Genomic DNA, 25,487 nt, shown 5'->3' on the forward strand with positions numbered 1-25,487 from the left:
TATTATGACAATGTCTATGTTACCTAATGCAATCTACACATTTAATGCAATCCCTATCAAAATACCATCAGTTTTTTTCAAAGAAAAGGAACAAATAATCCTACAATTTATATGGAACCAGAAAAAAACCTGCATAGCCAGAGGAATGCTGAAAAAGCCAAAGTTGAAAGCATCACAATTCCAGAATTCAAGCTCTATTATAAAGTTGTCATCATCAAGACAGTATGGTACTGGCACAAAAACAGACACACAGACCAATGGAACAGGCTAGAGAGCCCAGAAATAGATGCTCAACTCTATGGTCAACTAATCTTTGACAAAGTAGGAAAGATATCCAATGGAAATAAGACAGTCTCTTCAACAAACGGTGTTGGGAAAATTGGACAGCCACAGGCAGAAAAATGAACCTGGATCATTTCCTTACACCACACACAAAAATAGACTCCAAATGGATGAAGGACCTCAATGTGAGAAAGGAATCCATCAAAATCCTTGAGGACAACACAGGCAGCAACCTCTTCGACCTCAGCTGCAGCAACTTCTTCCTAGGAACATCGCCAAAGGCATGGAAAGCAAGGGCAAAAATGAACTCTTGGGACTTCATCAAGATCAAAAGCTTTTGCACAGCAAAGGAAACAGTTAACAAATCCAAAAGACAACTGACAGAATGGGAGAAGATATTTGCAAACGACATATCAGATAAAGGGCTCTTATCCAACATCTATAAAGAACTTATCAAACTAAACACCCAGAGAACAAATAATCCAATCAAGAAATGGGCAGAGGACATGAACAGAGATTTCTGCAAAGAAGACATCCAGATGGCCAACAGACACTTGAAAAAGTGCTCCACATCACTTGGCATCAGGGAAATACATTTCAAAACCACAAAGAGATACCACCTCACACCAGTCAGAATGACTAAAATTAACAAGTTTGAAAATGACCAATGTTGGAGAGGACACGAAGGGGATCACTCCTACAGTGCTGGTGGGAATGCAGGCTGGTGCAGCCACTCTGGAAAACAGCATGGAGGTTCCTCAAAGAGTTGAAAATAGAGCTACCCTCGCATTACGGGGTATTTACCAGAAAGATACAAACGTAGTGATCCGAAGGGGCATGTGCACCCCAATGTTTATAGCAGCAATGTCCACAATAACCAAATTCTGGAAAGAACCTAGATGTCCATCAATAGATGAATGGATAAAGTGTTGTGGTTTATATATATACACACACACACATACATCAATATACACATACATACAATGGAATACTATGCAGCCATCAAAAGAAATGAAATCTTGCCTTTTGCAATGATGTGGGTGGAACTAGAGGGTATTACGCTGAGCGAAATAAGTGAATCAGAGATAGACAGCTATCATATGCTCTCCCTGATATGAAGAATCTGAGAGGCAACATGGGAATTTGGGGAGTAGGGAAGAATAAAATAAAACAAAATGGGATCAGGAGGGACACAAACCATAAGGGACTCCTAATCTCACAAAACAAACAGGGTTGCTGAGGGAAGTGAGTAGGGAGAGGGTGGTTGGGTTATGGACATTGGCAGGGTATGTACTATGGTGAGTGCTGTGAAGTATGTAAGCTTGACAATTCAAAGACCTGTACCCCTGGGGCTAATAATACATTATATGTTAATAAAAATTTTTTAAAAATTTAAAAATAAGATAAAATAAAAATAAATTAAAACAAAAAAGAATGATCTGAGAACCCAGTCACGTCCTACTAGACTTTTGAGCTACAAAACTCTGAGCTAATAAATGCCTATTGTTTTAAGCTACTAAGTGTATGGCAACTTGCTATATAGCAAAAGAAAACTAATACCCATTGCAGGGGGAAAAAAACAGCAGTTTCTACTTCACAACTGAAATTTAGAGTAACATCAGTTTTAAAAGGAACTCTATATTTAGATTTCCCTTAAGTGCTACATAATTTCTTAAAAAGAGAAAAAATCATTTCTAAAACTTATAAATGATTAGAGGGTTTATCTTTGTATAAATTAAATAAATAATATTCCATCAAAAACTATATTTATAATCTCCTTGAGTGTGATACAGTGTTTTAATTACAAAATATATGCTTCTTTTTTAAGAACTTCAGATAAATCATTAAACAATGCTGGTTACTGGGCTTAATTTGGCAAAAAATAATGATGATATAAAACCTTAATTTAACTCCAATTTTTCAGAAATACAAAAATGTGAATAACTTATTTAAATGTCAGAAAAGAAAATAAATCTCAGGCCATGGCTGACATGAATTGAGCCATTCAGCCATAAATTTCAGTGAGCATTTTTGATGTCGACATATTCTTGTTGATAATTACTTCCCAGCAATTTTCTAAGACTTTCCAAGTATACTCATTTTAAGAAAATCCACGATAAAAATTCTCTCGATAAAAGTCTTTTCAAAGTCTGAGAGATACTTTGCTTCATTTCATATGTAAAGAAAGCATTCATATTAATATGCCACAATCACAGAGAAAAGCTCGTTAAGTAAAAATAGAAGCATGGTTGACATCGCACATAAAAACAGCAATGCATGTGTTTTCATTTTAGTCAGGGCCATTACTTTTTACCACATTATACAAAGTAATCTGAAATAATCTTTTAAGCTTGGAGTAAAGGCTTGCCATTTAACATCAAAACACATTTCATTAAGCAGCTTAGCTTTCCTTAGAAGTAAAACTTGACTTAGAAAAGAATCATTTTTATCAAGTCTTAGCGAAAGGTGTTATCTTGATACCGTATGCCTTCCAGATCTAGCAACCGCAGCTAGCAAAACTATCAATTACTGAGCTTTATCAGCTGCCAGGAACTGTTCTGGAATCGTAACATGTATTCGATCTTCTAATCCTGACAAGAGCCCCATGAAGTCAGTCCTCTTATTATCATGCCCATTTTACAGGTAAAGAAACCAAGCCACTAGGAGATGGCAGAGGGGCCATCTTGACAGCATATGCTGCCTCTTTCTCTACAGGTCACTAAACCCACTGTCTCTTTTCCTTGAAGCTTAGTTTCATTCATGTATCTCTCAGCTGTAACAGAAGATACATTGTCCCTAATAAGCCCAATTTTATAAGGGCAATTTATTTGGGGGAAAGTTTTTAAAAAGATGTGATATATGAGTCTTCCTTCCACCTTTTGAAATGAGGCCTTGGAAAAGGGGAGGTAGGAAAGACATTAAGAACATTTGCGGCTAACCAGATGGAAGGTTTATTTATTTATTTTAGAAAGAAAGAGAGAGCACGTGCAGGTAGGGAGAGGGGCAGAGGGTGAAGGAGAGAAGGATACTCCCCACTGAACACAGATCCTGTCGTGGGGCTCAATCTCATAACCCAGAGATCTTGACCCAAGCAGAAACCTAGAGTCCAACACCTAACCTACTGAACCACCCTGGCGCCCTGACATTAGCATTCTGACTCAATATTGCAGTTTACCTTATTTGGATACACATCTGTAATAACTATATAGGCTTAATTCATTCACTCTACAAAGATTCTGCATGAGTCTACTGTATGCCAAACACCTGGATTTTGTGAGAGTATACTGTATGTCAAATGCCTGCATGCATAGAACTTGTATTCTAGTAAGGTAGAGAGATAATGTCCAAAAAAATCACAATAAATTAATAAATTAACTACCATGTTACAAGATAATAAATGCTATGAAAAGAGGAAAAAAGAAAGCAGGGTGAGAATTTTTTGCCATATGGAAAGCAGGTAGCAAATTATACTATTAAATAATGATATAGATTAGACTCATTAAGGTGATTTTTAAGAAAAATGAAATATAGAAAGTTCCTTTTGTTTCATGTACAAAAAAGCTCATCTTTCTCATTCCTCTGTACTTGAAGAACATGGGTGAAATGATACATGTGAGTATATAAGACTTCTTTGAAAGACTAAAAATCCTTGCAGCAAACATAAGGCTAAATAACTTTCAAGCTATTTCTAACTACAGTGCTACTAACATGAAGCATGCATTTCCTTCTATACGCCATTTTCCTAAATTCTGTTTTGCCTTCACTGAACAAATATGTATTAACTACCTACCATGAACTGGCATTTTAATGGTACTAGTGGTGCAGCAGGGAACACATTCTGGTAAGATTACACAAATAAAGAGAAAATTACAATACTATAGAATAGGGCTGACTAAAGTATGAGAACATGAGGGGAAATGATATTTGGCATGAATCTCAAAAAATAGAAGACCAAAATACAAGGAAGTGGAGACCATTGAGGCACAAGAAAAGGTATAGACAGTTTAAAGTATATACTTTGATCATGGCATTGAATATAGTCTTCTTTGAGACAAGATTAGGAATTCAGTAGAACATGATAAACAAAGACACTGCACAAATAATCACAAACTTTTTGGAGAATGAATTTTGAGAAACCAAGTTTCCCCAAATAAAGTGTTCGGGGCCTTACTACCGTAACAGAGATGATAAATAAGGACTTGAACAAGGCTCTAGCAGTGAGGATAAGAAAGATATATGGCAACAAAGATACCTTTAGCAGGTAGAATCAATACCAATTGAAAGTCAGAGTTTCTGGGGAATGAAAGAGAAACAGAAGTCTGGAGTGACTCTCAGGATTTATGATGCCTTTCAGCATGGCAGAGAACACATGAGAAAAAACATGGGGCAAAAAACGATGACTTCAATATGGGACATGCTGAATATGAAGTGTGTGTTTGGTACATTTTAATGGAAATTTTCTCTAGACCGTATAATGTATGGCAGCAAAAGAAAATTCTAAGAATAAAATGAAGGCATCAATTCAAATGTATTTAATATTTAAAATACTACTTCTTGTGCAATATGTGTCTTCTAGAAGCCATTTATGTCAAATAAATAAAAAGACTGTGTTGTAAAATAAATTTTTTATCTACGAGGTAAAAGTTCTATGTGGAAAGACTTCTCATACTGTTAATATATGCCATTTACATCTCTAAAAGGGATTAAATATAAAGCACTTGATAATCTTTTCGATCAAGGAACATGTTTTTAGTATAGCATCTGGTGAGACTACACTTTAATAAAATACATTAAAGAAAAAGTCCTAGAGTATTCAAACAGGTATCAGATTGTGTTGGGTCCATCAATTAGTATGTATTATCAACTATTATCAATTAGTATGTATTATCAAGTAGTATGTATGTATCCTGCATTACAGTGCCATGAGAAAAGCAACTCTAGGTGATTAAGCATGCAAGGCTTTTAAATAGAGAATAGTCCTTTTTATAAAAGTCATGAAACCACTTCCAACATGGGGGCTTAAGTGGGTAGGAGAAGAATCAATGAAACAAGATGGGATTGGGAGGGAGACAAACCATAAGTGACTCTTAATCTCACAAAACAAACTGAGGGTTGCTCGGGGGAGGGGGTTTGGGAGAAGAGGGTGGGATTATGGACATTGGGGAGGGTATGTGCTTTGGTGAGTGCTGTGAAGTGTGTAAACCTGGTGATTCACAGACCTGTACCCCTGGGGATAAAAATATATGTTTATAAAAAATAAAAAATTAATTAAAAAAAAAAGTCATGAAACCTATTCGATCTTTTGTTTGGCATGGCTCAGCTGACACTGTTCACTTCTTTGTCTCTTAAGTCTATTATTAATGGTTTGGTACACTTAAGTAATACTTACATAATTACTTCTATATGAATGTCCTTCTCAAAGTGGAGAGTATTTATTTTTTCAGTAGATACTCAGGTATTACAGTATGTTGATGAGTTAGCCAAGAGTGGAAGAATAAATGCATGACATAGAATAAAAGTCAGAAGTCCAGAGAGTCTCAGGAAGGCTGAGTAAATAGCCAAAGAAATTAGTAGGCATTCACACACACAGTTTACGCAATGAAAATTTATAGTTTAACCGGTGCTTTAATTAGCTTTCCTTTGGAAGTTTGACTCAGGTGGAAAGGTTCTATTTTTCGCAGGTGCAAAAGAAAACTGCTGGAGAGGGTAGTTTAGGATGAGAATAGTGACAATATGTGGTTTGCAGAAAAAAATCATTCTACCTACAAAGTTACTCAATGGTGAAAAAACTGAAATGAGGTGAAAAATGTGGAGTGAATGTTACTCTGACATGCATAAAAGAGTAAGTGAATACACAGTTAATTTCAGGATTTAAAAACAAGATGAACTCACCACCATCCTTTATATTTATTAGCTGTTAAAAGAGCCTTATTATAACATTAACAAAACAAGCAACTGAAAACATTAGAAGAGTATTCCTTCTTTCTGTGCCTTCCCAAATGGGAAAATTAAAATGACATGTCTTTTAACATTTAATTGTCCGTAACGACATGTCTGCTTACATTTAACCATCCATAAACATATTTTCTTATAACATTGTTTTAGAAGACAAAAGAGAAACAGAAAGTAGTTAAGTCCAAGTTTAGGCAGTCCACACAGGTGAGGTTATTTTTATTCCAATGGCTAATTCAATACTAAGACATATTTTGAGTTCTCCTGATGGTATTTTCACTTGAGACTACACATGCTAGAAATTGACAAGGCAGATGTGATTCACAGCTCTATATGTTAATACACAACACTATGTATGTTATCTCCCAAAATTAAACCCTATGGTCTTATAAGGCCTAACTTCCTTCTAGGGCAATTTCTATTTTTAGATCTAAAAATACACATAAATAAATGTGCATACATACCATACATATATACATATACAGATATATATAGATACATAGATATAGATATATAATTTCCAATGTGGAAAACTATTAAAGCAAAGCATATTGTTTCAATTACTTCTATGAATATCTATTACCATTTTTCCTCCTACAGTAAGATAGATCTATAAGCTGTATAAAATGACCATGCAGATGACATTATCAGTGTTGTAGACTGTCATCTGTAGAACTAAAACATTATTTTGCTACCTGATTAGAAAGATTTCTATAATTTAATGAATGAGTAATTTCAGAATCATGCACATAAACCCATCTATATTATGAAAATGCCATCAAATTTATTTTCAAATCACAGTAACATTATATTTATATGTAGGATCATGTAATCCACATACAAATGGAGCAAGAAAATGTTAATACATATTAAATTGTGGAGTATGCAGTTTCACCAGGAACAACTGCTTGTTTGAATATAAGACTGGGTTGTCTGCTTTGCAAATGTCTGCTTTTTGTTCATGTCATTCACAAAATTTAAGTAAAGGAAAAGAAATTTTTAAGAGAGCTGCAGAAAACAAACAATAAAAAGAGTATTTTATTCAGTACTTAGCAACCACTATCTGGCCCCAATCGCAAGCATATTATTTCAGTTCCCTGAGCCTCATTTTCTTACCTAAGTATGAAGTTTGATAAGTAGTCTACTTTCATGGAAGTTTCATGGAGTTGGATGAGAAGCAGACATAAGAATAAGAGAGATTTCCAAATGGGCAGCTTCCAACCCTGTGTCAAGGGGTTGAAGTTGACCTAAACCAGCATAATTTCACTTTTCACTATTTCACATCCTTGGTCTCTATATTTAACATCATCTTAAGGAGGTATTCACAATATTTTAAGTTTAAATCCATTGGATTATTAATCCCTCTTGTGAAAGACAGTCCACAGGGGGTCACTCCTGCTCCTACATGTCTTACAGGTTATGCCAACAATGCAAGACCCTGGCTGCTCTTCATCTAGGCTATTTTTGAGTTTTGTGCAGGCAGTGAGCAACCACAAAGGATGAGGTAATGTCTTCTCCTAGGGCAAAGAGCAGGCTAGCTTACAGTTTGCATAAAAGGTAGATTCGACAAGCTCAGTGTTCTTCATATGTGAAGAATCCACTACATGTGCAGTATCGATATAGGCCCATATCACATGATTCACATGAGAGTGGAGGGCAAGGTGAACTGATGCAAATACTGTGATGTTCATGCTGCCTGCTGTGCTGTGAGTAACAAAGTTCTTTGTCTCGGACCCACAAGTGTCATGTCAACAATGAGTAACTATGAAATAGTAACAAGTTAATTTATTAGTTTATAAGTAAGGAAAAGTTAAATCCTAGCCAGATATACACTCTAACCAATAGACTTTTTATTAAGGTTTTCATGGATATTTAATATCTTTAAATATTAAAACTAGACTAATAGGGCACCTGGGTGGCTCAGTGGGTTAAGCCGCTGCCTTCGGCTCAGGTCATAATCTCAGGATCCTGGGATGGAGTCCTGCATTGGGCTCTCTGCTCAGCGGGGAGCCTGCTTCCTCCTCTCTCTCTCTCTGCCTGCCTCTCTGCCTACTTGTGATCTCTCTCTGTCAAATAAATAATTTTTTTTAAAAAATCTTATTAAAAAAAAAAACTAGACTAATAAAAATAGTAAGGTACTGACCCCACAGACTAGACATAGAACAGTACTAATTAAAGACTCTAGAAGAGTAAACTGGTTTTTAATGGAAATTTACTACATGACAAAGGATATACTAAAAATCAGATTAAAGAAACATATCTCAAAATAGTAAAAGCCATATATGAAAACATAATTAACTAACATAATTAATAGTGAAAAGTTGAGAGCTTTACCCCTAAGATCAGGAACAAAACAAGAATATCCAATTTCACCACTTTTATTCAATGTTGTCCTACAATTCATAGCCACAACAATCAGACAAAAAGAAATAAAAGCCACCTAAATAGGTAAGGAATAAGTAAAACTTCCACTATTTGCAGATGACATGGCACTATGTATAGTAAATCCTAAAGATTCCACCAAAAAATTATCAGAACTTGTAAATAAATCCAGGAAGGTCATAGGATTCAAAATCAATATATAGAAACATGTTCCATTTCTATTCACTATAATGAAGTAGCAGCAAAAGAAATTAAGAAAAAAGTTCCATTTACAATTGCATCAAAAATAATAAAATACCTAGGAATAAATTTAACTGAGAAGATGAAAGACCTGTTCTTTAAAACTATCAAACATTGATGAAAATAACAGAAAATGATGCAAATGGAAACATATTCCATGTTCATGGACTTGGGAAAACAAATATTGTTAAAATGTCTATACTACCCAAAGAAATCTACTGGTTTAATGCAAACTCTATCAAAATATCAACAGCATTTTTCACAGAACCAAACAAACAAACAAACAAAAACCCTAATAGCTTCATGAAACCACAAAAGACACTGAATAGCCAAAGCAATCTTGAAAAATAACAAAACTGGAGGTATCACAAATTAAGATTTCAAGATACACGTACAAAGCTGTAGTAATCAGATCAGTATGGTACTGGCACAAACAAAGACACATAGATCAATGAAACAGAATTGAAAGCCCTGAAAAACCAATGATTATATAGTCATTTAATCTTCAACAAAAGAGGCAAGAATATGCAATAGGAAAAAGAAAGTATCAACAATGATGTTGGGATAACTGGACAGCTACATGCAAAAGCATGAAAGTAGATCACTTTATTATACCATACACAAAAATAAACTCAAAATGTATTAAGGACCTAAATGTGATACATAAAAATCAGAAGAGAGCAGAGGCATCAGTTTCTCCGACATGAGCCATATCAAAATTTTTCTAGATATGTTTCCAAAAGCAAGGGGGAAAAAAAACCCACAAAAGTAAACTGGGACTACATCAAAATAAAAAGCTTCTGCACAGATAAGAAAGCAATCAATAAAAATAAAAGAAAGCCTACTGAATAGGAGAAGATATTTGACAAGGATATATCAAATAAAGGGTCAGTATCCAAAATATATAAAAAACTGATACAACTCAATACCCAAATAACAAATAGCAAAAGATATCAACAGACATTTCTCCAAAAGATACAGAAATGGCCAAGAGACGCACGCAAAGATGTTCAACCTCTCTCATCATCCAGGAAGTGCAAATCAAAGCCACAATGAGATATCACCTCACACCTGTCAAAATGGCTAACAACAAAAATGTAAGAAACAAGTGTTGACAAAGATGTGAAGAAAAAAGAACCCTCATGCATTGTTGATGAGAATGCAAACTGGTGCAGCCACTCTGGAAAACAGTATGGAGGTTCCTCAAAAAATTAAAAATAGAATTACCATATGATCCAGTAATTCCACTACTGCATATTTAACCTAAGAATACAGAAACACTAATTTGAATATGATTCTGATATATGCGCTGATAAATGTACCCTTGTGTTTGTTGCAGCATTATTTACTATAGTCAAGATAAGTAAGTAACCCAGGGGTCCATCCATAGATGAATGGAAAACAAAGATGTGCTATATACATGCAATGGAATATTTCTCAGACATTAAAAAAAATAAAGAATGAAATCTTACCATTCTTAACAACAATAATGAACCTAGAGGGTATGCTAAATGAAATAAGCCAGAGAAAGACAAAAATCATTTGATTTCATTTTATGTGGAATCTAATTAACAAAACAAATGAGCAAATAAGCAACAAAAAGGAATGAGACTCTTAGAGAACTGATGGCTACCCGAGGGGAGGGGTGGGAAAATGGATAAAATGGGCAAAGGGGATTAAGGGGCACAAATTACCAATTATAAAATAAATAAGCCATGGGGAAGAAAAGGGCAGCATGGGGAATATGGTCAATAATACTGCAATACACTTACTGTGCTGAGCATTTCATAATGTATGCAATTGTTGAATGACTATGCTGTTATACCTGAAACTAATTTGATATTACCTGTCAATGATACATCAATTAAAAATTTTAAAAATGAAAAGCAAAAAAAAAGAAAAAGATGGTCTAAATAGATACTGTGTCATTAATATGAAGTACATGGTGGAGAGGAAGCTACTCATTTCTCTTCAGACACTTCAGTATCCTATGGATTGTTATAGGGAATACTACTTCTGTAATTCAGATTATTGGAATAGAGTTTTATTTTTTCCATGTATTTATTTATTTGAGAAAGAGCATCTGTGCACAGAGGGGTGGAGGGGTAAAGAGAGAGAGAGAATCTTAAGCAGACTCCATGCTGAGCATGCAGTCCAATGTGGGGCTCAATCCCACGACCCCAAGATCATGACCTGAGCAGAAATCAAGAGTAGGCAGCTTAATCAACCAAACCACCCAGGCGGCCTTCAAATTCCTGGAATAGAGGGTTTTTTTTTTTTTTTTAAGATTTTATTTATTTACCTGACAGAGAGAGAGAGAGAAAGAGAGATCACAAGTAGGCAGAGCAGGTTTTCCGGGGGGAAGCAGGCTCCCTGCTAAGCAGAGAGCCCCATGCGGGGCTTCATCCCCAGACCCCAAGATTACGACCCAAGCCAAGGGCAGAGGCCTAACCCACTAAGCCACCCAGGCACCCCTGGAATAGAGTTTTAGAAGTAAAATACGTGGTCATCAAAAAAAGAAAGGGAGAAAATAGTGGACCAAATGACGTGAATTCTAGTATTTTGTATTGCTGAGTTTCCTAGTAGCAACTGACCCAAATATAGATGACTTTTACCAAAACCACAGGAAGAATATAAATAAACTCTAAAGTTCTGAAAAGACATGGGAGAGAAAACATCTGGAACCAGAGAGATCAGTAGAGAAGATGTCCTGACCTGAAGACATGGCCACATTATGATAGTCAATAGAACAGATATTTCCTTTTTCTTCTTTTTTCCAATTATATTTCTTAATGATGAGTAGCAGCACCTGAGAACAGTGATCCTTGAACCAGACCAGACCAGGCATCAGTAGTGTGTCTCTTGATGGTGAGAGCCCTGAGAACTATCTGCTCAGTAGAGCATGCAAAAAGAACCAGCTATCTTGGGTAACCTAAGGAAAATGAACTCTGCCAAAGATAATCAGAGATCTATAAACCTAATAATATTGTCATTTCTCTTGTATAGAGAGAAAGAAATACATCCTATACCATACTATATCACAATGCATGGGCATAGGCAGCCCCAGAGCTTACATGATGAAAAAGCAGTAGTAATAGCAATATTTACAGATGGAAAGTCTTACACAACAGTAATCAACATAAAATTATCAGGGAGATATTTTACATTCTTCATACTCAATTTTTGAAATCCAATGTGTCTTTTTGCACTTAAGAGAATCCTAATTTAGTTAGCCACAGGGCTCATTAGCCACATCCATCCAGTGACTATCTTATCAGACAAGGCATCTCTAGAGAAATAGCAGCATGCATAAGTTGGCCAGAATATAAACTGGGACAACCACCCTAGAGAACAAGTTTAAGGTATAGATAACCTATGGTCTAGCAATCCCAGTCCTGGGAAAGTAACGGAAGAGGCTGTACAGAAATGTTGGTAGAAGCAAAGATCAACAACCACCACTACCACCAATGGAACACTTAGATGGTCATCATTTTCATGGAGTAAAGTCTTTGTATTCACTGCCAGAAATACAACAGTATTTCCTGCAGCTGGAGCAAGAATGTTTTATGTCCTCACACTCACTATACATGAAAGTAGGGACATCATTTTGTCATTCAGTCATTTCTTCCACCCATAAATGGTGACCAGGGGTAGACTTCTCTGGAAAGAAAAAGGACGCAATGATGCTGACCTCTACGCTTCTGAACATCTCAATGTGCCCATTCTTCTAGGTCCAACTACCTAACATAGCCACAACTATTCCATGGGTCCCGAATGTTTCCTGGCTTTCATGTACATGCTAGCAAATGTGTTGGTATGGAAGTCCTGGTCATTACCAACTGACCCAACTTATAGGTAAGAGAGGACAGAACAAGGGGCAATGGCCATCCAGTTCCCTAGGTTACTCACATATAGAACAGGAGAGAGCCCACTGGCTCAGCCTCTGAATTCCACCTCTACAGTTTGATAGCTGCCCTGTTCTGACATCTATTTGCCTGATATCTAAAATCACTGTAAAACATATCCAACAAGATTGCTGTCAAAAAAATGCCGTCAAATACCAGCCTGTTGCAAAAACAAAAACAAAAACAAACAAAAAACCAAACCATCAACAGTGACAGCAGTTTACCTTTTCCCATAATCCCTACACAATGTTTTGCCTGGATCCTAATGAGAATTGTCTATTTACCTGTAATATCCAAATAACCTTTCTGGTAATCAAAGAAGTACAAATCAAAAAAATGATATATAGCAATTTTAGACTTCCAAATTAGCAAATATCAATTTCAGTGGTTTTTTTTGTTTTTTTTTTTTTTGTTTTTTTTTTTTTGAGAATGGAGAAGCTGCAGTAAGAAGGGAATCATGACACCTGTGGTGGGGATGTCAAACGTTATCTTATCTCCAAAGATAACCTGATACTTCAGGGTCCTAGTCCCTTGATTCAGTAACATTAGTACTAATAAACTTTCCCTGGGAAACAGTTAAAAATACAAAATATCAGTCCAAAAACATTCATCTTATTTATAATGAAAAAAATGGAACAGTTTAAATACCCAATGAGAGAAAAATGTGTATGAAAAAACATATACCCATGTATCAAAAAATTAATAATCATTTTAATAATAGGCACAAAGTCTTTAATCATGTGAGAAAAAGTATAATCATAAGTTAGACTGAATACAGAACTACCAGAATATTAACCACATAAAAATGCATAGAAGACTAATGGAGAAAGTACTTTAAATTTATTTTAACAAAAGTTTATCTTAAATCCAAATTTGTTTGTTCTGACAAAATGTTACTTAATAAAAAAGCAACAGGTCAAATTCTCCTAAAAATTAAAAACCAAATATTTTGTTTCAAGCCACGAACTTGTCAACTCTCTCACATAAGTTATAAAGTACTATCAGTGTCCCTTTCTGTCACGCATGTCAGAAATATTCACACAGAATGCGTATCTCTGTTAAGTAACTCTTTTGAAAACAATTATTCATAGAATTATTTTGACTAAATTGATTTATCATTCTTTCAGCTTTTAATTGTGTGTGTGTGTGTGTGTGTGTGCACTTAGGCACTTTTTTAGTATGAGGTATATGATTTTTAATATACTAAGTAATGATTTTTAAAAGGAAAGCAAGATACATGTTTATCAAACTAAGAAATCAACGCATGCCCATGAGGCTTTCCTTGAGGGTGTGACAGAGAAGACTGAAGCCACCCCAGCAAGAGACCAAAGATCTGAAGGGATCCCAGTTACACCACTGGGTCTTAATTGGCTCAAAAGGCCCATCTGTTGCCTAGTGACAAATGCTAGCTATTCCTGCATCGCTCACACCCTGCATAATTATCTTACTAACAAAGCAAAACTATGACCCTTAGAACTTCCTGAAACACGAGGAAATGTAATCTTAAGTTTTATTCCCATAGTAAAAAATTACTTTTGGAAGGTACAGTACAAACAGTAACATCAACACCCACAATGAGTAACTATGAGTCCTTTTTGCATTTGAGCTGAACCAGAATTATTAAAATTCACTAGGTAAACTGATTGTCAGTTTTAGGCTGTTTACTCAGGATGCTTCCAAATTCTTTAAGACCAGCTTTTTCCAAAAGCCTTGCTGCTGCTTTTAAAACTCTAAGATAAATTATTCTCTGAGTTGGCCAAAGTTAAAGCCTAAGAGACTTCTTCCTTGCTATCAGAGGCTACTGGATTATGGTGCCACTTATACAAACTTGGCATCAAAGAGTTAAACCGTGAGGCTCAGGCTGAAGCCTGGCTACACCCCAGGGCCCTGCAGGCAACCCTTGGCACAACTCAGGTGTTGAGGGGGATGCTGTGTATGAGAAACAGGAAGCAACCTAAGAGACAGGTGTGTTTGATAAATAGGCGGGGGAGGGGGAAGTTCTCTCTCTATAGCTCCGGAACTCCTGACTAACCATAACCAGCTCTTGCCACCAGAGAAACAGAACAGCAAAAGGGGAAGGCAGAGTCGTACCGGAGGAAAAGACCTGCCTCGCAGTGATAAGGTGGAGTAGAAGCAGAGGCTTATAATACAGAGTTAAATGTGCCTTGTTAGTAAAAATAAACGGACGAAGTTGATTCCTTTCTTAGAAATACCACTTCTTTGCATTGTCTGAGTATTTTCTGAATGTGCCCCCTAAAGCTATAAGAAAAAAGCATAAAATAGGAGGTTAACAAAAAATAAAAATCACAAGCAGAATGCAGAAAGCATAGAAATAAAGCAAGGATCAGGGAGAAGGTGCTTCACTAATCGCTCCTAACTGAAGGAAATGAGGAGAGATTAGTAGTAAGAACTCTCAGAGAGCATCACAAACTAAGCCTGTAAATCGTACTTAAGATTTTCTAGAAGTGTATGTGTACGTATGCATACACACATGCAAACACAATGTGCCTCTCTTTTCAACTAACTCCTTGTGCCCGCCCTCTCAAGTCCTTTGGGGTATGTGAATACTGAATCACTCAACCAACATCATTCACTCCCTTGATACAGGGCAGCCAATGGACTTTACCTAAAGGCTGGAGGGTACTAAGACCTTCTACTAACTCAAAACTTCACATGGATTAGCACATTCAGTTAAGGTAGGAACACTAGACAACTGTTTTTGTTATATCATTTTTTTTTCCTCCTCTGAAACATCTTCCAAATTCAAATAAATTACCACACACCAAAATACTCTGAGTAACAGTGATCCCAGTGGTGATATTTAAAATAGAATTTCACCTAAACCACTTGAATACTTGAGACCACTTATATTTTCAAACTACTGAAATTTCACACAGGGCCTAGGAAATTCTGTGCTTTAAGAAATCTCCTTTTCAAATGAGCACCTCCCCAAATTATAATTTTACCAACACAAAGAAAACCAAAGATTTTCCTAAAAAGTTTATCACCTTTCTACCCAAGGGCTCTCATTTCATACCTCCAGACACTGACTGGATTCTCATAATTACTGTGGTCCAAATATATACATATACAAAAATGCACACACACAATCCTCCCTCTACACTACACTTTTCTTTTAGTGTGCCAAAATACATTTCAAATGTAGACATTGTTTTGTTTTTAGTGATGCCATTTGTTTTATAGCTATTAAACTGTACTGTGTTGACACCATCAGCTCCTTATTAAAGGGCAAAATTCTCTAAGTCTATGAAATAAGTACAATTGTAATGGTAAAACCAAAATTTTCTGCTTCATGAATACACAACCAAAAACAACTCTCCTAAATATATGGGAGAAATTTAAGGTTTGCTTTTTGTTTTGCTTTTGCAATGAATCCAAACCACTGTAAGTAATAATTATAGTTGTTACCACTCATGAAGTGCTGAGGGAAACCAAATTTTATCTGCCTTTAAAATGGTTCTCCGTTAACTCTATTCTTCACAGATAAAGATGATAAAAATCTGCTTAGGTCTGTAGAAAAAACGCTTTCACTTGATGCTCATTATTTCAAAGCAACCTAACGCCTTTTATAAGTAAAAAATAAAAAAAAATGTGTAATTTGTTCTCTAAAAAATTTTAACTCAAAAACAACACTAAGAATCTCTAAACCTCCTTCTGTATAGTTGCTAAAATCTATTCAATTTTTCTATTCCAATGAATTGCAAAATCAAAGAGAGTGAAAAAAATAATCCTTAAGTATTTCTGATTTGTGTAAAAACAACAATTATTTAAAATTCAATCCCCAAAAAGTCTATTAAACATCTAAGACAGCAATAATCATTTAACCCCTCAGTTTCCCAAGAGGTAAATATTCTAACAGCCGAACACATCCATAATGTTTACAGATGCATTCTTTTATAACTCTAATAGGTAGAAATTTGCCCATCTATGTTTTGGTCATTTACACCATGGAGAAAATGTCTCATCACCCCATTAAGAAAAAAATTAAGAAACACAGTTCCTTGACATCAGTCACTGAAACCCATGTATCTGTTTTTGTTTTGCATTTATTTTTGGTTTTTTTTGCACACTTCTTCTGAAAGTTCTCTATTATATTTATGGCAAATAATAGCTCAAAGAGAATTATAAGAAGTCTAGACCTAATAAGTTCAAACCACTGTTTTCTAGTAGTCAATATTATTAACTTACACTAAGTGCTTAAGAGTGTTTGTAACATAACAAATTCATGTTCTTTATGGATCTGTAAGCAACCAAAACTTTCTCCAAGGTAGTAGAAGCAGGAAGGACCGAAGATCATGGGAACAGTAAATTACAACTACTACTTGGTGTGAATAAGTGAAAACCAGATGGTACTCCAAAGCTACATGTCTTTCATTCACAAAGAATTGGGATAGGGATATAGCTCAGTGGTAGAGCATTTGACTGCACAAAGAATTGGGATAATTATTATTTTAAATTGTCAGCTTATTTCACCTTCTTAATTCTGGTGCATAATCGAGAAAATATTTAATTACATGAACTTTTAATAAGAAATAAGACCTGTAATAAGGAATTGAAACTTCAACTGTGCCATCAATATTGATAAACCTTCTTTCTAGAAATGGCTATTTTTGTTTTAGGGGGGCATTTTTTGCTCAGAAATTCAGCTACCAAAATACTTCAAAATAAACATGATATGCTCATCTCCGTAAGTAATATATAAATTGCTTACCTCTGTCAAGTGTGGTGTAGGGTTAAATCCACAGAGATTACACACTTGATTCTTGCATTCCGTGCAAGTATTGAAGTTAGGAGGCTCCTTTGAACCGACATTGAGTTCAGTTTTGCAGAGAGGACAGGTTGATTCTGGTTTGGGAGTCTTCTCCACCTTGGGCGTTAGGACAGGCGTTTGAGGCTCTGCTGCTGAAGGTTTGCTATCCTTAACAAGTGGAGGCTTCTTTTCAGTTTCTGCTCTTTTTACGGTTGGAACTTGTTCAGCTTTGGGCTCTAATTTTTCAGCCACTGGAGCTTTCGTTTCTTTTTTCACAGGGATAACCTTTGCAGGTGCTGGTGACCCCTGACCTGTGGCTTTCGGTGGCCCCTGAGGAGGTGGTTGTGGAGGAGGAGGGCCTTGTTTTGTCGGGGCCCCAGGCCCGCTCTGAGACTGAGACCCAGGCTGGCCTGCGGTGGAGATCAAATTTGATGCCTGGCTGAAGATCGATGCTCCAAACCCAAAGAGTTTTCCAGTCACAGTTTCTTGAGGCGTCGTAGGCTGTGACCTGGGGGCATCAGTAATACTTCCCAGATTCAGACTGAAGCGTCTTGACTGCTCCTGAGGCTTTGGGGGCTGCTGAGATGGGGGGGCAGTTTGGCCAGTGGTAGGTCGTGGGCCTGGGGCTGGAGGCGACCCTTTTGGCATTGGCTTGGCATCTGGCTTCGGACTCATTTTGGTTTGTGCTTTCTTGGGTTCTTCCCTCTTTTGAACTGAATCAACTTGCTTTTGACCTTTAGTCTCTGAACTAGGCCCAGGGTGTGAAAGAATTTTTGAATCTGATGCAGGTCGGGGTATGACTTTAGAATCGATGGGGGTGACTTTTTCTCCCGTTGGTGGAAAACTCTGTGAGGGTTTGGCAGCATCTGTTTTCGGAGGAGGGGCTGTTATCTGTTGATCCTCCAACTGTACTTTAGAGCTTGGAGTATCAGGTTTTGCTGCTGTTGGTGCTGAAGACACGTCTGTGGCTGGTTTCACTGTCTTGGGCTGCTTTGGTTTATCCTCAGCCATGGGGACCTTTGCCTGCTCAGATGGGACCGAAGGCTCCTTGGGAGGGGTTGGCTTGGATGAAGACTCAGCCACAGGAGGCTGCTTGGCTGCAACTGGGGGGGATCCGTGAATGGTTGGTTGTTTCACTAGTGGTGGGGGCTTTTTAGCCTCAGGGGCCTTTGAGAGATCCTGTTTGGGTACAGTATCCTTCTTTGGAGAAGTCTGCTGTGGCTGTGGGGACGGTTTGCTCACTGCGGATGGAGGAGTCACGGGGGCAGTCTTCGGTTTAGGCTGAGGGGATAGTGGAACTGGAGCCAGATCACCTCCTAGAGCTCTTTTCATCTGACAGTTTAAACAGAGCCACTCTTTTATCTAGAAATAATATGAAATAATGGTCAGAGACAGTAACAATGTGAAGACACAAAAACGTAATTTTAAAAAACACATGGTACCGTTGGAAACTATGTCACTCCTCACTTGAAATATATAGATCCCAAATTATTTTACTTAATTTATATTAAAATATTATAATGTTAATTACACAGAAATATAAGTAGTGAACCTCAGAGAATTAAGCACTCTATATTTTTTGGAAAACTAAAAAGTAAAAATGAACATAAAGTTGTATTTTTTTCTAATGTTAATTTTATTTTGTGGATTTTTTTAAAGATTTTATTTATTTATTTGAAAGAAAGAAAGAGTGAGAGTGAAAGAACACAAGCAGGGGGGAGCAGCAGAGGGAGGGGGTGAAGTAGACTTCCCACTGAGCAGGGAGCCCAATGTGGAGCTCCATATCAGGACACTGGAATCATGAGCTGAGCCGAAGGCAGCTGCTTGCTAATCCAATTGAGCTACCCAGGCACCCCTAATTTTGTTATTCTTTGCCCCTGATTTACTGTAAGTTTGTAATCACAGAAATAGGAAACACTGTATCATAAAAAGATGAATTATAACAAATTAGAGTCCAGAAATTACTTCCATTAGATATTTTTTCTATTGGTGGCTCATATACAGTTTTTAGTTACACAACCCAGTGTAAGCCTGTCAAATTATTAACACGTTGCTAATTTCTTAAATTAGCAGAGCATTACTTTCCCCTCCAAGGCGACATAATCAAATGTGTGAAAACAAAAATTGTTAGCCACACTGGGTTAGAAAGAGAACATTCTCTGTTAGGAAAATAAAGAAAAACCAATGGCATCTCTTCAAATTATCACAAATAATAGCATGATTTAACAGAGGAACTATTGTTTCCTTATAATTTTATGAATATACTAGAAAGAGCAGTTTAAGGAAGCAATATACTTATTCAACTGGTGAGATATATATAGATGTGAGATAAACAACACATATATAAACACAGGTATAGGAGTAAGTACATCTGTTCATTTCATGATCAACCAATTATAAAGAGATGCTGAATTGGATACTTATTTTAGAACATAATTTAAAAGTATCTGTGGATAGCATAAGTGTATCAGAGAAAGACAATTACCATACGGTTTGACTCATATGTAGAATATAAGGTATAGTGCAGAGGTAAGGGAGGCAAAACTAAATGGGAAAAAAACAGAGAGAGACAAACCATCAGAGACTCCTGACTCTGGGAAGCAAACTGAGGGTTGTGTAAAGGGAGATGGGTAGGGGAACAGGGTAACTAGGTGATGGGCACTAAGGAAGGCACATGATGGGATGAGCACTTGAACACTAATCAAAAACTAATGAGGTACTACCTGTTAGCTAATTGAATTTAAATTAAAAAAATAAATAAATAATAAAAAGATAAATAAAAGTACCTATGTTTGGCATTCACCTTCTTTAAATTCCAAAATAATATGTGCATATTATACAAAATTTTAAATATTTCCAAAGTAATTCAGAACATCAAATTCTGTATGATACAATCTTCTCCAACCAAAATAACCAATTTTACCAGTTCAGCACTGCGATTCTCTGTACAGAAGTCTAATGGTGAACAACTAAATATGTGGAACAGAGTTACCAGAAAAGTTTTCCACAGTATAAAAGTATGAAGTGCTAGGCTGGCAAAAAGCATGTTCCTTATGGGCAAACAACTTCCTTTTGAAAAGAAATTGAAATAGCCTTTCCTAAACTCTTAAAAACTTTTGTCATTTAATAGTTTATACTGTGAAGCTGTTTTAGTAAGAGAACAAAACTTTATTGAATGACTTTCTTAATATAATGGCTTTAAAAGTAAAAAAGCACACTGAATCATTTAAACTCATGCATTTGTATAAAAGGGCTTATTTTGCAATCCCAGGGAAAGCAAACTTTTGTTTAGAGAAGGTTAAAGAGATTGTCAACTCTAACATGTTATATTTCTGTTTTAAAATGTGAAATGAAGTAAAATTAAAACATTTGTTTAAATGGGTAGAAAGTGTTCATTACATTTGCTTTCAGTAAGGGTATTGAGTATCTGTGTACTTGCAATATTTTTTAATATTTACTTTTCTGTATGTTTGAGGCATTTCACAAAATAACTTTTTATTATATAAATATCTGAATTCCAAAACATAAGCAATTGCTACTTATGCCAGTACCCTGATGAAAGGTGAGCTAGAGTGTAAGGAAACTTTCACTCTACTTTACCCCCTTCTTGATGGACATAAACTCCTTCATAAATAAACTTTAACCTACTTGACCATCTCCCCTACTGACAATGTCACTTCTGCTGTTGTACTGTTCATTTTTGCTCATTTGTATTTTTCCACAACCTTAAATGATACATCACCTCATAATTATGCAGACAAAAGAAAATGTAATTAAAAGCATAATTCTTTACCTATGCTCTGTCACTGATTTTTTTTTTCCTGTAAAACACTATGAGATGTGCATCTACGTTAACCACAATAAATTATAAATCCTTGGGGTTACTGACTTGCATTATAGTTATCTGCTCTTAATCTTTTTGATGAGTGTTATAACCAAAGCAGAAGCAAAATTCATTCACCTATTCCTTTTTAATTATTTTTTCTTTTTTAGTAAGCTCCACATCCAATGTGGGGCTTGAACTCACAACTTGAGATCAGGTCTCATGTTCCACTGACTGAGTCAGCCAGGCACCCCCACCTGTTTTTTTTGTTTGTTTGTTTGTCTTAAGGTTTATTTATTTGAGGGAGAAAGAACATGGAGGGGAGGGGCATAAGGAGAGGGAGATTCTCAAGCAGACTCTCTCCACTGAGCACAGAGCCCAATGCAGCGCTCAATCTCATTCCTCTGAGGTCATGACCTGAGCTGAAACCAAGAGTATGACTCTCAACCGACTGAGCCACCCAGGCACCCAAGCCACCTATTCATTTCTTTATTCAAGTATTTATTGAGCAACTTCTACTTGGCACAGAGCACAGATTAAGAGACAAGTATCTCCATCCTTCTGGAGACTACACTGTAGTAAAAGTCAGATAAGAAACAAGTTAACATATAACTTGAAGATTATAGATATGGACTAAGTATCTGATGATACTGTGATGACTACTTTTTCCTTTCTTCCTGACAGGAAACTTTCTCACACCCTCCCCACTGAATACTTCCTCGGATGTGAACTTCGGAGCTTCACGTGTAGCGAGCCTACCTAGGCTCTCATTCCATTTTCAAACCACTGTAAAATCAGAACACTACCACAGCATACCAAATGCATCATTTACACTAGTAGTGGGAAATACATTTTCTAGTGCCCTTATTCCAAAACCAAATGTCTCCTTGTATTTTATAAATGTATATGACCTTGTTTCTATGTAATGACACAGGGAAGAGTTGGGAAGAGAGGGAGAAAACCCAAATCACTGCCTCTCCACAGAGAAGAATTCTGCTTTTCTCTTAGCATACCCCTCTTCTGAACAGACTCCACGGCCCCATCTTTTGTCCCTTTAATGACCACATTTTCTTCATTTTGATAAAAACATGTAACAGCCATTTTGACCCCTCAGTGTTCCTCCTCGCTGCTAGAATATGGCTTAAAATCATTGCAGCAAACACAATATGAAAAGCTTTTTATCCTCTTAGGATTTTTTTTTTTTTTTTCAGAAAGAGCCTCCTTTTATATTTAATTCTACTGGCCAAATCTGTTGCAACTAGAAATGATTTTTATCTCAGCGCTTAACAATCTAGCACTGAAAACAGAAGCATTTGCAATTCCCTGATTCAACTGAAAAACAAAAACAAAAGCAAACTTCCTATAAATTGAGAAAATGAAAAAGTCCACAAGCTGCCCCAGCATCAGAAACCACCTTGCACTTTTCCGGGGGGCCTTGTCTTCCACCATCAGCAGGGAGAGAAATGAGTGATAACAGCACCTTTCTCCTCTCAGTCATCAGAATGAGAAATCCTGTGGTATCTTCCCTACATTCTCAATTATTCCTCAAGTATGTCTGCACTGCTTGTGAAAGGTAATTTCCCATATCTCTTTTCACATTTCCAATGCCAACCCCCCCTCACTTTGCCTTTGTCATTGTCTAGATTCTTTATACCCTCACAAAAAGATCATCTGCGTAAAACCACTAAACACAGAAGGGGCTGGTTGACTATAACTACTTCCCCTTGCAACTCAATGCCTCTCCCAGAACTGTGAAATGAAGTTAATCTTTTGCAAGAACTTCAAAATATATCATTTTGAAATGTAAAATGCTAGTACTTTTATCATCAATCTATTTTCAGGTCTATATCCCCCAAAGACAGTAAGTAACAAACAGTAAGGACTTCCCGGTAGTGGTCTTTCCACTGATGCCCTGGGGTCTAACTAAGCCTTTAAGCATGACAGATGCCCACAGTTTTGAGCTATTTTGAATTAAATAAATTAACTGAAAATGTTTGTGCTCTTCAAGCTACAGCTTTCCTGTATTTACTCTGCTAATTCCCACTGTTTACACAGTTTGTAGGACACGCTGCTGCCTTCGTTTTCTGGTTGCACGCCATGAACAACCTATCCCCATTTTGAGTCAAACTCAAAAGTCCCTCATAATCACCATACCCACTAACCATACATATTTTCCACACCTCAAGGCAATAACTGCCTGTTTCACTTCCAAAATTAAACACTTATTTCTAAGTCTGAGCAGAAATGAACCTTAATTTATTACCATCACTTCCTCAGACACTTGATGCCCATTCCATTTGTTACCCATGTCTATAATATAGTTGGTTCTCCTACGTCTACATGATTGGGTCTTCATTCCATCGTAGCCATGAATGAAGATCTCAGAATATCTTAGTCCTTATTACTTCTTCCCCATGCCACAGGAGTCAAACAATATCCAAGGCCAAGGCTGACTCACAGAAAAAGGCTTCTACCAATATTTCATAATAACTTCCTATAACTAGCACTTATTGGGGCAACCTGTTGTAAGTGCAGTTATTGGGGCACCTGACTCAGTAGGTTAAGCATCTGCCTTCGGCTCAGGTCATGATCCCAGAGTCCTGGGATCAATCCCTGGCTCAGGATCCCTGCTCAACGGGGAGTCTGCTTTTCCCTCTCCCTCTGCCTCTCCCCCACCCCACCTCTCATGTGCTCTCTCACTCTCTTTCTCTCTCATTTGTGCATCCACTCTCTCTCCCAAATAAATAATTACAAATCTTAAAAATAATAAATAACTAGCACTTATTCCCTAACATTACACTATAATCATCCACATCCACCTGATAAATGATGGGGAAAATACAAGAAACAATACCAGGGAAGCCCACAACTATATCAATGTATCCAGAAAGAAGTCTTATCTTCAATATATAAATATTAAAATGAAATAATCCAACTTTATTTGAAAAATGTTATGCTTCACCTATTCCTAAATTCTAGAGATGATATAACAGGAAAAAATAGTCATCTTTTGCTTTTCCCACCCATAGCCTTACTTATAGAGTACATAAATGGAATTCAAGGTCTGGAGACACAACTTTTAAATGAGCTACCATAATTCAATTAGTTCTGAGGAAAGGAAAAAAGAAACACACAAAGTCGTTCATTCACTCCTCTAATTTAATAATCTGAGTAAATGGGATAAGAGACTGGTTAGCCACGATTTCTGCTCATTCTCAGGTCACTGTATACCCTAATGCAGACCTGAAGTACAATTACTAAAACACACCTCCCTGCTGAATCCTACCCTCTGGGTTATTAGAGCTATGACATACAGTAATATAAATTCATTGGCTAAGGACTTTGATGGATAATCATAAATGCATTATTTAGATGTTTCAAGAAGTACCACTTAAGGTAGTGAGCTTCACCTAGAGAGCTTCAATTAATGTTGCCACTATCAAAAAAAGTTACCCAAAGTTTTGATTATTACTGATTACTAAAAAATTATAGTCAGAATTTTAAGAGTGTGTCTTCAGTAATAATTGACGATAATTAACTCGATGCATCTAAGCACTGAGGTGAGTTGGCAAATGTTAGGGTTTTGTTTTTTTTTTTAAGATTTTATTTATTTATTTGACAGACAGAGATCAGAAATAGGCAGAGAGGCAGGCAGAGAGAGAGAGGGGGAAGCAGGCTCCCTGCTGAGCACAGAGCCCAATGCAGGGCTCGATACCAGGACCCTGAGATCAGGACCTGAGCCGAAGGCAGAGGCTTTAACCCACTGAGCCACCCGGGTACCCCAAATGTTAGGGTTCTAGAGTTAAAGCATATTCTTGTTCACAACTGTTATTCATCTATTTAGCTTCAAAATGGAATGAATATTTCTCTCTCTCTCTCTCTCTCTCTCTCTCTCACACACACACACACATACACACACACACAAAGTCCAGAAGGCCTAATGACTAACATCTACCCTTCAGTGCACTCCAAACTGGAAATCTTAAACATAAAATCTACATTAGATTAATAATGGAATCTCTGCTCAACACAGCATAGTACTTGGAATAAGGGAATATCAAAAGAATAACACAACGTTGGGAATTTTTACTTGCTGTGTTCACACCATTCACATTTGCTGTTGAATAAATTT

At 36.6% G+C, this 25,487-nt stretch overlaps 1 protein-coding gene across 5 annotated transcripts in view; it reads right to left on the reverse strand.

The window, feature by feature from the left end:
• The window catches only part of PCLO (piccolo presynaptic cytomatrix protein), a 408,014-nt gene that overhangs the window by 360,896 nt on the left and 21,631 nt on the right, over positions 1-25,487 (reverse strand). For all 5 annotated transcript variants that reach the window (XM_045089737.1, XM_045089734.1, XM_045089735.1 and 2 more), the window contains exon 3: positions 17,494-18,894. In XM_045089737.1, coding sequence (XP_044945672.1) covers positions 17,494-18,894 — 1,401 coding nt within the window. The remainder of the gene's footprint in view (positions 1-17,493; positions 18,895-25,487) is intronic.

Source organism: Mustela putorius, unplaced genomic scaffold (genome assembly GCF_011764305.1).
Source record: "Mustela putorius furo isolate JIRA1106 unplaced genomic scaffold, ASM1176430v1.1 tig00003845_pilon_pilon_pilon, whole genome shotgun sequence".
Taxonomy (NCBI): Eukaryota; Metazoa; Chordata; class Mammalia; order Carnivora; family Mustelidae; genus Mustela; species Mustela putorius.